This window comes from Leucopleurus acutus (assembly GCF_964270905.1).
Source record: "Leucopleurus acutus genome assembly, chromosome: 6".
In the NCBI taxonomy this organism is placed as follows: Eukaryota; Metazoa; Chordata; class Mammalia; order Artiodactyla; family Delphinidae; genus Leucopleurus; species Leucopleurus acutus.
Window position 1 is genome coordinate 103,532,791 of NC_139149.1, and position 14,263 is coordinate 103,547,053.

General features: G+C 41.5%; 1 protein-coding gene across 2 annotated transcripts in view; it reads right to left on the bottom strand.

Moving 5' to 3' along the window:
- FARSB (phenylalanyl-tRNA synthetase subunit beta) overlaps positions 1–10,436 on the bottom strand; it is a 66,225-nt gene extending 55,789 nt beyond the window's left edge. The window contains exons 1-3 of one of the 2 annotated variants that reach the window (XM_082841485.1): positions 10,368–10,436; positions 4,200–4,255; positions 787–843 (exon numbers count right to left, since the gene is read on the bottom strand). In XM_082841485.1, coding sequence (XP_082697611.1) covers positions 787–843; positions 4,200–4,240 — 98 coding nt within the window. In that variant the 5' untranslated portion in view covers positions 4,241–4,255; positions 10,368–10,436. Of the gene's footprint in view, positions 1–786; positions 942–4,199; positions 4,256–10,367 lie in introns of both variants that reach the window. The other variant, XM_082841484.1, reaches the window with a different exon arrangement.
- Positions 10,437–14,263: the final 3,827 nt, after the last annotated feature.

Genomic DNA, 14,263 nt, shown 5'->3' on the forward strand with positions numbered 1-14,263 from the left:
GATTGTCATGCAGAGAAGCACCTGGGTCAACCCCCAAATTTTAACCACATTAACCAAATGCCTAATTATCATCCTTTCACCAGCACCCATCACTCATCCGAAGGCCTCACAGTTGCAGAGTCTAGCCCATCAGCCTGAGGCTCTTACTCTTTTGCGACTGACTAGATAATGAATAAGTAATCAAAACCAAAAATAATTATTTTTGATAGCTTTACTGTTTCACCTCTTTTTCACTTCATACGTTCATCATTTTCTATATGTATTACATGAAGAGCTGGAAGAGGACTTAAAAATATTCTTCATTATAAATTAGGAGACTGAAACTAGAAAAGTCAATTAACTTGCCCACAGCCAACGTAAGATCTTCAGTTTTCCAGTTAGGAGGCTCCATTCCCAAGCTTCCTCAGAATTCTTAAGAAAACAGCATATAGTTGTGCCACCTCTACTTTTCTCCCAGCCTTTAACAAACCCAACAAACTTTCTACTCCAGTTGGATTACTAAAGAACTCACATGAACCCATTAAAAAGTTTTTTAAGATGCCATAAAATCATTAACCACTCCAGCTTTAAAATACACTCCCAAAATGAAAGGCTATGACTCAATATTCAGGCAAATTTTCAAACGGCTACAATCTAAAGGCTCCAATCATCCCTCTGTGCAGACCCAAAGCTGTGTACCTGTCCAACGAGTTTTTTTCTAGAAACTTAAACAGGGTTGCTGATAATGAGAGGCAAAGAAAAAAGAAAGCCAACTTAGCCAGGTATTTAATGAACATATTCCCTTACCTTTCTTTGAAGACCTGAAGTCCTCGAACCAATCCTTCCAGACAGAGGAGATCGTATCTATTGGCAGGAACATCAATTTTGTAGAGAACAACATCAGAGGCCCCCTGTGCCTTTTCATTACCTTGTTCCTTACTTATAATTTCCTTCTCAGATGTCTAAAACAAACCCAAAAGTTAAAATAAAACTAAATAAATCCAAATTCTTTTGAAAAAGTAGCCCTATAAAGCAGTAACTGCATTATTCATGTTCTTTCCAGAGCAGCAGAAATCCATCTAAAACAAGGAGTGGGCCAATCATGCCTGCCGCCTATTTTTGTAAATAAAGTGTTACTGAAACATAGCCAAGCCTATTCACTTACATTTTACCTATTGTTATTTACAAACTGCAACAGCTGAATTGTGACAGAGACTACACAGCCTTCGAAAGCTTGCTATCTGGCAGAAGAAGTTTGCCCATCCTTAATCTAAATAGAAAATGGAAACACCAAAAAGAACACAGGGCAATAACAACAAAAGTGTCAGTGAGACAAAGTACAGAGAATTCACCAAATAAAAGCTATGTTGGGAATTGCCTGGAGGTCCAGTGGTTAGGACTCTGCGCTTTCACTGCCGAGGGCCTGGCTTCGATCCCTGGTCGGGAAACTAAGATCCCACAAGCCACAGCTCGCGGCCAAACAAAAAAAAAGAAAAAAAAGATTAAAGATATGCAACTTTTTATAAGCTAATGACTCTAAAAAGCTAAATCCTATGGGCACCCAAGCCTACAAGCAACGGGAGAATGAGAGTAATACTATACAAACAAGCAAAAACATTTGAAGAGGGGACCTCCCTGGTGGTCCAGTGGCTAAGACTCCATGCTCCCAATGCAGGGGGCCCAGGTTCGATCCCTGCGCAGGGAACTAGATCCCTCATGTTACAACTAAAGATTCCACATGCCGCAACTAAGACCATCAGTGCAGCCAAATAAATAAATGAATATTAAAAAAAAAAAAAACATTTGAAGAGATCAGAAGCTTGGTGTAAATTAGAAGGGATTATAGGTATGATGGGAAGCAATCTAATGACAGTAAAAGGTACAGAGCAGCAAGAATGAAAGCAAACGAGGAAAAAGAGAGAAAAATACCACTAGAAGAATTTTTAATGCAGTGGCAAAAAGCTTAGACTATCTCAATAACCACACTACAGATTTTCTTAAAAACAACCATTGCCAAGAAGTTAAATTCTGCTCTCTGTTTACTCCAGCAGGGAACTGTATGTATACTGAAGAAATTTTCAATCAAAATGCTTAAAAGCCATATTCCAACTGTTAATGTTACCCACTAATTATCTGGAATCCCCACTTAACTGGAACTCCTGCTATTTTTACCACCAACAACCTGCTAAAATAACTGATGAATTCCTATCAAAATAAGTGATGATTTTTGTTTTACATGATGCTCTCCCTCTCCCACTGCCAAAATATAAGCAGTTCAAGTTATTGCCCAAAGAATTATAGTCTACACTTGCACAGCATGCAGAAGAATTCACTTCCTGTCGATAAGCACTACGTGCCTGAGCCACACCTGAGGAATCAGAGTCCACATGATGCTGGGACTGCGCAGGGCTCACGGCGCTCATTGACTATGGGCTCCAAGGAACACCTCCACTGGCCATCTCAAACTCAGGAGGCAAATTTTTTAAATTAGGGAAAATTTAAAAATAAAAAAAGAAGAGGACAAAGAGGAGGAAGAGGAGGGAGCAGGAGAGGAGAAAAGAAATGCGGGGATGGGGGAGGATATGAGAAGAGGCAGGAGGAGAAATCAGAATTTAAACAGAGTTCAATTAAAGGGGTCAATAAAACTGCTAACATTTTAGTGAAGAAAGATAAGTCACCTCATGCGGGTGCTGGATTTCAGGGGGGACCCATATAAAGAAGGGAAGAAAATGTGGTAACTTGAGAAAAGAGGGCATCCAAACAAAAAAATGGCCTAATTCCTTTACAAAAAAGACACAGCTGCCTAAGCCTTCTTCCATTTTCAGTATCTCAGTTCATACAAAGATCATATGTGGGGCTTCCCTGGTGGCGCAGTGGTTGAGGGTCCGCCTGCCGATGCAGGGGACACGGGTTTGTGCCCCGGTCCGGGAAGATCCCACATGCCGCGGAGCGCCTGGGCCCATGAGCCATGGCCACTGAGCCTGCACATCCAGAGCCTGTGCTCCACAACGGGAGAGGCCACAGCAATGAGAGGCCCACGTACCGCAAAAAAAAAAAAAAAAAGATCATATGTGAAGACTGGGTTTGTCAATGCTAACAAAAATGTTATGGCAATCAATGACCACAGAAATTTCAGAGCCAGAGGGATCTATAGGGATCATACAAAGCAAACCTCTTATTTCACAGATGAAAAGGAGGCCCAGAGAAGCAATGTAATTGTCCATCGTTCCACAGCTAGTAAGTGTGGGAGTTCGAACTATTCCTCCATTTTTCTGATATCCAGTACAATGCTCTTAGATATCACAAAGCCTCAAGCATAATTTTGAGTTCTAATAAAATTAGTAACAATTTAATATAAACTACAGAGATCTCAGCTGACTTCTTAAGCATATGGATGCTCATTAATATAAAAAAAACTTTCTGCAACATTAGTTAAGAAGCAACAGGAAAAACAAGGCAGAGCAATATAGGTTTTTGTCAGTCTGAGGTTTTTTTAAACCTTGTTGTGTTATAAAACACTGAACAGATCAAGAAGGCTTGGGGTAAAAAATAATACTAATTACCAGAGACATATTAAATTATCTTTTTAGTTACAAGTACAGTGTCTCTAGTACATTATCATTATTAATAATATATTTGGTAAATAAAGCTATTTTTTCAACATTTTAATCATTATATAATCAAAAGACCAGGAAAATGTTTCAAAATCATTTTTACAAGCAATTCTTCAAAAAGTAGGAGATCATTTTACAAGATCAATGTATAGAGTAATAAATGAAGAATGAATTAACGCTGGTTAAGTAGGCACGGAGGAAGGTGGGGTGGGACACAGAGGAAGTGAAGGAGGGGGAGCCAGAGGCCAAGGACACAGCAGCTCCGGCTGAAGCAAAGTTCCCACTGCTCGTGGACCCCTTCCATCCGGTTATCTGCAAATGGTACCTCACTGCCTGGGAGACTGCTTCTATTCCGGGGTTACCTGAGAGGGTCTATCCACCTCCACAGCTCTAGCCTGATGACTTGAGGGTGCTGTATCAGAATAAGGCATGAACCCCTTTTGAGATTTTACACAAAGTAACACTCTTAGAACCAGAGCTTAGCCCCTTAACACAGAAAGCACCACGGCCCACAAATGTTCCATTTGGTCTAACCGTAAGGTAACAAAGATAAAATATAATGAATTTATACACAGAATATTAGAGAAATAAATATCCAATACATACAATTTCATCAAGTTCCAGACCAAATTCAAAACATAGTTCATCGAATTCTTCGTCAGCTAGGAAAAAAAAAAAAAGAGATTGCTAATTTTAATCTGTTCAGTACAAATGAAAATAGCATAGAAACTGCATTTTTTTAATCATCTTATACCAAGCATACTAAATATCAGGCATCAGGTATCTCCATTTAAAAACAAAAAAAGCTTGACCAAGAAACATTTTTTAAGAAAACCAAAACTATTTTAAAAAGGGCTGATTCATCTAATATCAGCTACAGAGTTAGCTTACCTGCACTAGGGAGTTTACACTTACTTGGAAGAAAAAAACTTGCTAAGCAGGGATCCAATGTAAAGTAGGCTCCAAATCACAGATCCAACATAAAGGAATAACGTCATATAAATCCTATCATTTAAAATTCTCTGAGGTGGCCTGACAGTTGGCTTTGGAGCCAGATCCATCCAAGTTCGAATTCTGACTGTTCCACTTACCAGTTGAGAGCTTGGCACTTCATGTAAACTTTCTGATTCCTATGCCTCATCCATAAAGTAGCATTTTACAGCCACTTATTTGTAGCATGCAACTGTTGGAAAGACTTAAATGAGTTCATGCAGATAATGGGCCTGGCATAGTGCCCTGAAACATAGTAGGTCTGCAACAATTAATAGTTCTCTTCCTTACTTTTAAGTTATATCCTACTTGGCTTTGCCACCTGATACAGCATTGTCAGGGTTTCCTTGTTACCAAAAACTGAACACAAACCATCATTACTAGTATATTCTAGTAAGAAGCTGATCTTAAGATTCCTGTTCCTGACATTGAACTTCAATTTAACAAACATTTATTGAGCACCTACTATGTGTCGGCACCATACTAGGTGACAGGGCTACAGAGATAAATAAAATACAATTCTTGCCTTAACTACGCCCTACTCTAGTAAACCAGATGTGTAAATACAGTTATGGTAAGTGCAAGGTACCGAGTTGGCACACAGGAAGCAATCAACTCCACTGACAGTCAGTGAAGGCTTCACACAAAGGATGAATTTATTAGGCAGGGACTGTGGGGAATGAGACAACCGCACGGCAAATTTGGGACGTTCCATATGAATGAAGCGTGAGGTTCATGTCAGGAAGAGATATGATGAAAAAAGGAGAAAGAAGTCAGCTCATTAAGGCAGGAAATAACAGAGGCCCCCATGACCCCTGCCTCCCGGTACTCACACCGTTCACGTCTCAAACAACCACAAGAGTGAGCTGGGAAGCAAACTCCAGCCCAACCAAGCCGTGAGATGACTGCAGGCCCAGCTGACACGACAGCTTGACTGTCACCTGGAGGAAGACCCAGAGCCAGATCACCCAGCTATGCCCCTCCTCCCTCAACTCCTCTCTCAGAAACTGTGTGAAATGATAAAGGCTTGTTGTTTTACCCTAAGTACTGTAGTAATTTGTTATGTAGCAACAGATAACTAACGTCAGTCCCTGGACGTAGAGTGCTGCCATAACAAAACACGGGAAAACATGGGGAAGGCTTTGGAATCAGGAGGAGGTGGGCTTTAAGAGTGTAAATGAAAACCTAAAGCGCCTTGACAAAGCTGTTAACAGAAGCCTGTCTCTGATAAGGATGCAGGTGAGGACATGAAGGAAAGTGAGGAAGTGTTATTGGAAACTGACAGAAGGGGTATCCTTTTTATGTAGAGGCAAAGTTTAGCAACACTGTTGCCTACAGTTATGGGGACTGGGGAAAAGGTACCTACTCAACCAGGTGACTTAACTACCTTTCCAACCAGTGCTGAAAGTGTCGAGACTGCGAGAGAACAGATAAACTAAAGGACTTTAGACTGCGAGAGAACAGATAAACTAAAGGAAAGACTATTAAACAAAAAGGAGCCAGGACCTAATGGTTTTAAGAATCCTCAGCCTCCCCAGATGTAAAAAAAAAAAAATGCTAAGAAATGGTTCTGAAGAACCTAGGGGGAGGACAGGAATAAAGAGGCAGATGTAGGTAATGGACTTGAGGATATGGTGGCGGGGAAGGGCAAGCTGGGACAAAGTGAGAGAGTGGCATGGACATATATACACTACCAAATGTAAAACAGATAGCTAGTGGGAAGCAGCCGCATAGCACAGGGAGATCAGCTCGGTGCTTTGTGACCACCTAGAGGGGTGGGATAGGGAGGGTGGGAGGGAGACGCAAGAGGGAGGAGATATGGGGATACATGTATACGTATAGCTGATTCACTGTGTTACAAAGCAGAAACCAACACACCATTGTAAAGCAATTATACTCCAATAAAGATGTTAAAAAAAAATGACTTCTGATCAAAGAGCAAATCCAGAGCATTTCCAGGGAAACGTGGTCGAAAGATGAATCAAGGACATGATTGTAAAATCTTAAGACGCAGTAAAATCAAAGGCACTATTCATTCAGACAAAAGGCGCTACATATAAAGAAAATAAGGGCGTGCCTCACAAATTTATTCGGTCACACAGCTGAGCTTAAATAAGAGCCCTGTATCAGCAGAAGCCCAAGGTACAAAACAGCTTATTTCAGAGATCTGTGGGCGGTGTGTCTTTTGACTAATGAAGTGGAAACCAGCAAAACTGACCAAAGACCCAGAAAGTTTAACAACAACAAAAAACATATGCAGAAACATGGCAAGCCGGAGCTGAAAGGGACAGAGACGGGAAATGAAGTCTTTGAGCCCCCAAAATTCTATCAGTGGGAAGTAGACCAAGAAAACTAATGAGCTGTAAAGCACGTGCTTTCTTTCACCAAAAAATAAAATAATGAGGATCACCCAGAGAGTGGAACCAAGAGCCTAGAAATTAGGGCAGAACCATGGACAGTGATCCCAGGCCTGGAGATCTGACCAAGAACATGCAACACTTGCCAGCTCGGCTTCAGAACTGCCATAGGCTAGTAACTCCTTCGGGTCTCCCATCTTCCCCATTCGAAGAAGAATGTCCTATGCCTGTGCCACCACTGTATGTTAGGTGCAGGTGGGGCAGATAACCTGTCTCTTTAGTCTCTCAGGCCAAGAGTAATTCTACTCAATCAGTTCTACTTAAGGAACTACACCCGAAGAGCCCCATCCACAACTGGACCCGATTTAGCTGATGAGACTCTGGTTTCTGAGCTGCTTCTGTAATGGGATGACACTTCCGGGGGCCTTGGGAGGGCGTGTATGTGGCATGTGGGAGGAACATGAATCACTGGGGGCCAGGGGGCAGACTGCAGTAGTCAGTCCCCAAGATGGCCTCCAAGAACACCTGCCTCCTGGTGTTCACACCTTTGTAGTCTCCACCCACACGGTGCCAGAGTTGGTCTGTGTGACCTAGAGAATATGGCAAGGGATGGTGTATCCCTTACGAGATTTAGTAAAAACTGTGGCTTCTATCTTGAACACTCTCTCAACTACCTGCTCTCTTGGACCTCTCACTCTGGGACAAACAAGCCGCCATGTTGCAAGCAGTCCTATGGAGAGGTCCAGGTGGGAGGCACTGAAATCCCTGACCAAAAATCAGCAAGGAACTCAAGCCTGCCAACAAGCACTTGAGTGAACCTGGAATTGGACTCTCCAGCCCCAGTTAGGCCTTGAGATGACGAGAGTCCTGACACTTTTACTACAACCAGGTGAGAGGCAGAACCACCCAGCTAAGCCACTTCCCAATCCTTGAGCCTCAGAAACATATAACAAATGACTGTTGTTTTAAGCTGCTAAATTTGGGGGTAATTAATTATGCAGTAATACATAACTAAATGGTTACTTAACAAATCGTGCAGAATCATTAAAATACACTGAATCCTCTACTGAGTCCTAATTATCATACAATTTGTTTTATTCCTTTCAGCTGTATTTCATGCACTTAGACGAATCAACAATGAAATCGTGATCAATGATTCCCTCTAACAAAATGACACACCTAAGTAACTACATCTTCAAGGTTCATGATATACACAGGTGGCTCTGGCCGCATTGCCAGCAATTACACCAAGGCAGAACAGGGCCAGAATTGAAGAACAGTGAAAACAAACCAGTTAACAAAAAAACGAGTGGCAAGAGGAAACATCTGAGCAGAAAGGCGATAAAAAAGGTAGACTAAGGAGACAAAACTGCCCCAGAGGAGCAAAATGAACAGAATCAAAGCAGCCTGAAAAATATCCTTTGCTTATCTTTGATAAGCAAGTAAGTGGTGAAAGGCAATGACTGATGAAACAATGGAATTTAGGACAGACAAAAAGAAAGCCCTAGAGGGACTGAAAACAAAAGAGGGAATGGGGAATAGAAAAGAGTGAATGAGACATTACCTGAAAACAAGGAAAAAAGAAGAAGACAGAAAAGGGGGGAGGGGGTAAGAAACAAGGCGGATCCACACTGCTTGCACACGAGATTCTTCGCCAAACATGTTTTCCCAACTTGGACCTCAACCTAATTCACATTTAAAAGATTTCAAGAAAGAACATGTGAAATATAAACTAATGATAAGTATTATCTCTGACCCATCTGAAGTACACCTCAACATCAATCTTCCTGACTGAAATTTTAATGAGTCAGTAGTCCACAGATAATTATGGATAATCGAGCTTACCTGATCTCTCTCAATATGGAAAAGAAGGGGAAAAGGCATCTAGAGAATATATTAAAACATCAGATGACAGTAAACAGGTTATAAATCATCATTTTTTAAAACCTGACTTATTTCTTACTTTCCCAGATATGGATACACAGGTGGGAACTGATCACAGATGTACTGAACAAATTTTTGCTACACACCGTCTTGTGTAATTCAGGTATATCATACACAATTAGTGAGAATATGGTTTAGAAGGATGGATAAGAAATATAAAAAAGCATAGTATGAAATAAAAAGTATAGGGAATCAGAGCCCTGTTTAGAGGACAAGAGTATTACCTCTATTTTCAGGGACTTAGGGCAGAACCCTAGGGAGAATAACACTTTAAGAATACAACTGACCCTTGAACAAGGCAGGGATCAGGGGTTCCCAGCCCTCCACCAAGTCCATAATCTCTGTAACTTACAGTTGGCCCTCCTGGGTTCCGCATGGGAGGATTCAACAACCATGGATTAAGCAGTACCTTAGTATTTACTGTTGAAAATAATTCCCTCTATAAATGGACCCACCCAGTTCAAACCTGGATTGTTCAAGGGTCAACTGCACATAGTACCTAAAAATGCACCTTAAGAAACGTTTTAAAAAGCTAATTTTGTTTTCACAGTAATATCTTACTGTAGGAAGCAGTATCTGTTAAACCGACTAGGCCTTGTTATATTGAACAGCTCTCACAAAAACAGCTCTCACAAACCAATTATCACTGCTGTCACACAAGCTGATATGGGACATGGCAGATGTCACTTCAACTGCTACATGTATAGGGTAACTGATAATCGTACTTAATATTTCTCCCTTTTTTTTTAATGGTAGTGTTTTTAAAACTGAAGAGATGAAGCGTAGCCTGAAGACTAAGCCCACCAAGACTCCTTGTCACTCTGGGCTCAGCCCACGTTACCACCCTATCTAATGCTGTTCTTAGCACAATATCTTTTTTGTTTCCCTGCTAGCACTTAACATTATCCGAAATCATCTTATTAATATGCTGGTTTTATTATCTGCCTGCTTCATCAGAATGTGAACGTGGACCTTATGTACCCTGTGCACCGCTGTGTTCCCAAAGTACTTAGAACAGTGCCTGGCACATAACAGGCGCTCAGTAAACGTAAATAAAAGTAAAACTAGGAAAGAAGGCCGCCCTCCCCCCGCCCCACACACACACCCTGTTGCTCACAAATGGAGTTCCCACAGCGCTCTTCTTATTGCACTTAATGAACTACACTCGGGAGGCAACCCGGAGCTGCGTTCCTATTCTATCCCCTGGCATCAGACACGCAGCAGGCGCTCGATATCGCTGAATGAATGACACAGTGAGCCCAGCACGTGCCGGTGATGCAACGGCACCCGCGGAGACACCGGTTCCCAGAGGCTACATCGGCCCAGTAGGGCCGCCGGGGACTCTATGCCCTCTCTATCCAGAACTCGAACGCCCAAGGCCAAAACCTGCGGGGCAGTATGAACGTTGCCACGATGCCTTTTTGCAGGGGGTCCCAGCCTCTGAGAAGGGGCGCAGAGCCCAGGCTGTGGGACGTGTACTCACTGTAGGTCCGGCCCAGAGCTCGGAAGAGCAAATCGCGCTTCAGGCTGACAGTCGGCATGGCGAGTCCGGCCCACTGCGCCTGCGCGGCGAGCTGGTCTCGGCGCGGCGAGCTGGCGGGGGCTTGGCGACCGAGGTGTGTAGGACCCGGCCCCTTTGGTCGGGCTGTCTTGAGTAGCGCCAGTCTTCTTCCAAAAGCTCCGCCTCTCTTTTCTCATCCGAAAGCAGGTAAATTGCCACCACTAACCTCAGTAAATCTAGTTTCGTTGGGTGAATAAATTAGAGGCTGAAAAGGGAGACAGACTCGGATAAAATGGGCTAGGATTTGATGGGCAATAAAATGAACAGCCCGAGAAAGCCCTCACGCCTCCAACACACTACGGACGGAGGACGCCAAGCTAGGGGGGCGGGGCGAGGGGAGAGTGCGTGTGGGGACGGGACCTCGTGGTGGAGAATCAATCCACCTGGGAGGGGGCGAGCCTGTGAGTAGGCGGGGTCTGAGGCGGCCTGGAGAGAAGGATGTGCAAAACCAAGTAGTGGGAGCGAGAGAAACTGTTAGTAGATCTGCTTTTATCTCATTCCTCGATCTCCTACACCCTGCTACGTGTTACAACTGTGCTTTTTTGAACCTTACAGCAGCACCATTAGGGAGGCTTCCTTAGAAACGTCTTTTTAAAAGAGGAAACAGACTGACATTTACTCGTTGTTCTGTACGGGCAGATGCTGGGCTCAATCCTCTGCCAGCCTTAGCAGATCTCCTTCTAACAACCCTCAGTGTAATAGGCAGAATAACAACCCACAAATATATCAAGCCCTAATCCCCAGAACCTGTAAATGTTACCTTAAATGGAAACAGTCTTTTCAGATTAAGTTAAAGATTTCCAGATGGAGCGACTCTTCTGGATTATCAAAATGGGCCACTAATATGTATAAAATGGATAACTAATAAGAACCTGCTGTATAAAATAAATAAAATTCAAAAAATTAAAAAATAAATAAAATTTAAAAAAATAAAATAAAACTACCAATTCAAAAAAAGGGGGGGGCTAAATGCAATCACATGTATCTTTATAAGAGGAAGTTAGAGGGAGATTTGAGGAAAACAGAAGAGGGAAGGCAGTGTAACCACTGGAGCAGAGATTGGAGTGATGCAGCCACAAACCAAGGAATGCCATCAACCACCAGGAACTGCAGAGGCAAGGAAGTATTCTCTCCTAGCCTTCTAGAGCAGTCCTGTCGTGTCTCTGGATACACTGACCTGAGCTCAGTGAAACTGATTTTGGACTTCTGACCCCAGGAGCTGTGAGAGAATAAATTTCTTTGTTTTAAGCGACCAAGTTCGTGGAAATGTTACAGCAGCCATGGGAGACTAATACACCAGGATAGGTGCTACCATTATTCTCAGTTTACAAATGGTAAAACTGAGGCCCACTCTGAGTCACCCAACTCAGAAGGCAGAGCTGACACAGTTCCATGAGGGAGCGTTGCCCTTATCCTCTCTATACTGTACAGTAAGGGCCCCAAGGCCATTCAGGTGAGGGGACATAAGCTGGGAGGGATTTAGGTCTCTCTGACTGCCATTCAAGCAGTTTTTTACTATATTAACTTCCCTCTACAGCTGCAGGCAATCCCTCCCCAGTATGCAACATAATAGCCTGGCAGAGGCCACATCAATGGCAAATATCTCCAATGCCAAATAAAATTCTCTGCTCTCAAACTGGTACTCAGTGAAAAATGAATCAATGAATAAAGGACTTCCTGAATTATTGCATGCTGACCTTCTCTCCTTTGGGCACCCCAAGATGTTCTGTGGCCTTTAACCTCAGTTTCCTTACCTGTAAAGTAGAGATGATAATAATGTACATCTTAGAGAATTATTGTAAGGATTAGAAATAATACTCATAAATGACAATCATAGTTCTTGTGTCTTAAGTCCTGGAAATTGGGCATTGTCATTATTGTTATCTTCCTAGTCAGTTTCTTGCTATTCTCAGACTACCCAGAGGCATTCTGTTCCCATCTCCCAAGTGCCACAACTGACCCATCCTGCTTTTTATCCTTGCTCATGCACAGGTACCCTGTGCCTTCTCTATGACTAGCTAAACTATTAGGATAATCTAATGGAAAAGGGAAAACTAGGCCACAAGTACTCATCACAAATGGCATTGGCTGACAGATAAGGAAGGTATTTGGAAAATGTTGAAATAGTATATCACAAAATGTAGATACGTGCTTCTCTTGTCTAATTTTAGAGCCAGACTGAGAGCAGGAATGAGATGGCAGCATTTCCTAGAACTGAAAGACGGGCTGGCCAATAAACATGAAAAAAGCTCTCCATACATTAGAACTTAGGAAGATGCAAATTAAAATTATAATGAAATACATTTTTATACCCACCAGATTGGTAAAAATGTGAAAGTCTGACAAAACCAGATGTTGGCAAGAACTTGGGAGTATAAATTGATACAACCAATTTGGAAAATTATGGCCTTACCTACCTAGAAAGGCAGAGCGTGTGTGTACCCTACTACCCAGCAATTAGGAACCCAGGAATACTCCCCAGAGAAACTCTTACCCATGTGCACTGGAAGACCAAATAAGAATGTTCTGTTACAATGTTCATTATAACAAAAAAGTGGAAACATCCCAATGTCTATCAATACTAAAACATGTAAACAATTATAAATTCATACAGTGAAGCACCATACAGCTATGAGAATGAATGAACTAAAGCTGCATGTATAAACTTGGACAAAAAAATAAATAAACCACAAAAGTATATATACAGTATGGTGCGATTTATATAAAAATGAAAAATAGGATAACCTAAAGAGTATATTATTTAGGCATACATAAATAGATAGTGAAACTAAAGGAAAAGGAATGAGAAACACAAAATCTGAGACTAGTCAGTTCTAAGTGGGATAGAAGGGACGAAGCCTAGGGAGTTGAGATACCCAAAGGGTTTCAAAAATATTGGTAGTGTTCTGCTTTATCTAGTATACCTTTAAGGAAGTTAAGATGAAGATTGAGGAACAAGAGATAAATGTGGCCCTCTTTTTGCGGGGTGAAGGAGACAAACGCTTGGTGGCCTATAGCTGAGTAGAAACACAATCGGAATACTTCACATTTGATTTTAAGTTTTTTTTTTTCAGAAGGGGCATTTTTAAGAGTTTTATTTAAATTAGAGTCTAATTTATGATTGTTTTTCTTTATAGATTCTGGGTTTTATGTTATGTTTTAATAGGTCTTTCACCACGCCAAGTTATTATTTTTTTCAATCACATATACTTCTTAGAGGACTTGAATGGATTCTTTTTTTTTCTCTCCATTTAAATCTCAGATCATTCTGAAATTTGTTTTGGTTTTGAGAGATGGTGAATTAACCAGCTTTATTTTGTTTTCAAACAGCTCTCTAGTGAGCCCAACAAAATTTATAAAATAAACTTCTTTTTCCCCAGAGATTTGAAATACCTTCTTTAGCACATATTAAATTTCCATATATATTTGGGTATATTGCTGAACTATCTATTCCATTGATAGTACAAAGCTATTTTAATTATTATAGCTTTATAATACATTTTAATATTTGAAAGTGTTCAATGCTTTTTTTCAAAAATTTCCTGACTATTCTCTCATGTTACTTTTTCTACATGAGCTTTGAATTCTGTCAAGTTCTGAAAAACATTCTTTTGATGTTTTACTAGGAATCAAATGTAATTTATGGGTTAATTTAGGAATTTTTCTATCCAAGATATGCAGCCTCCATGCAAGTTTTTGAACACGTCAGGCAGTGGTCCACCTTAGATCCAGCAGTTTCCTCTGTTACAATGTTTTTGCCCCCAGACTCCTGCAGGGCCAGCTCCAACAAGTCTTCTCAGAAAGAAGTATCCCTGACT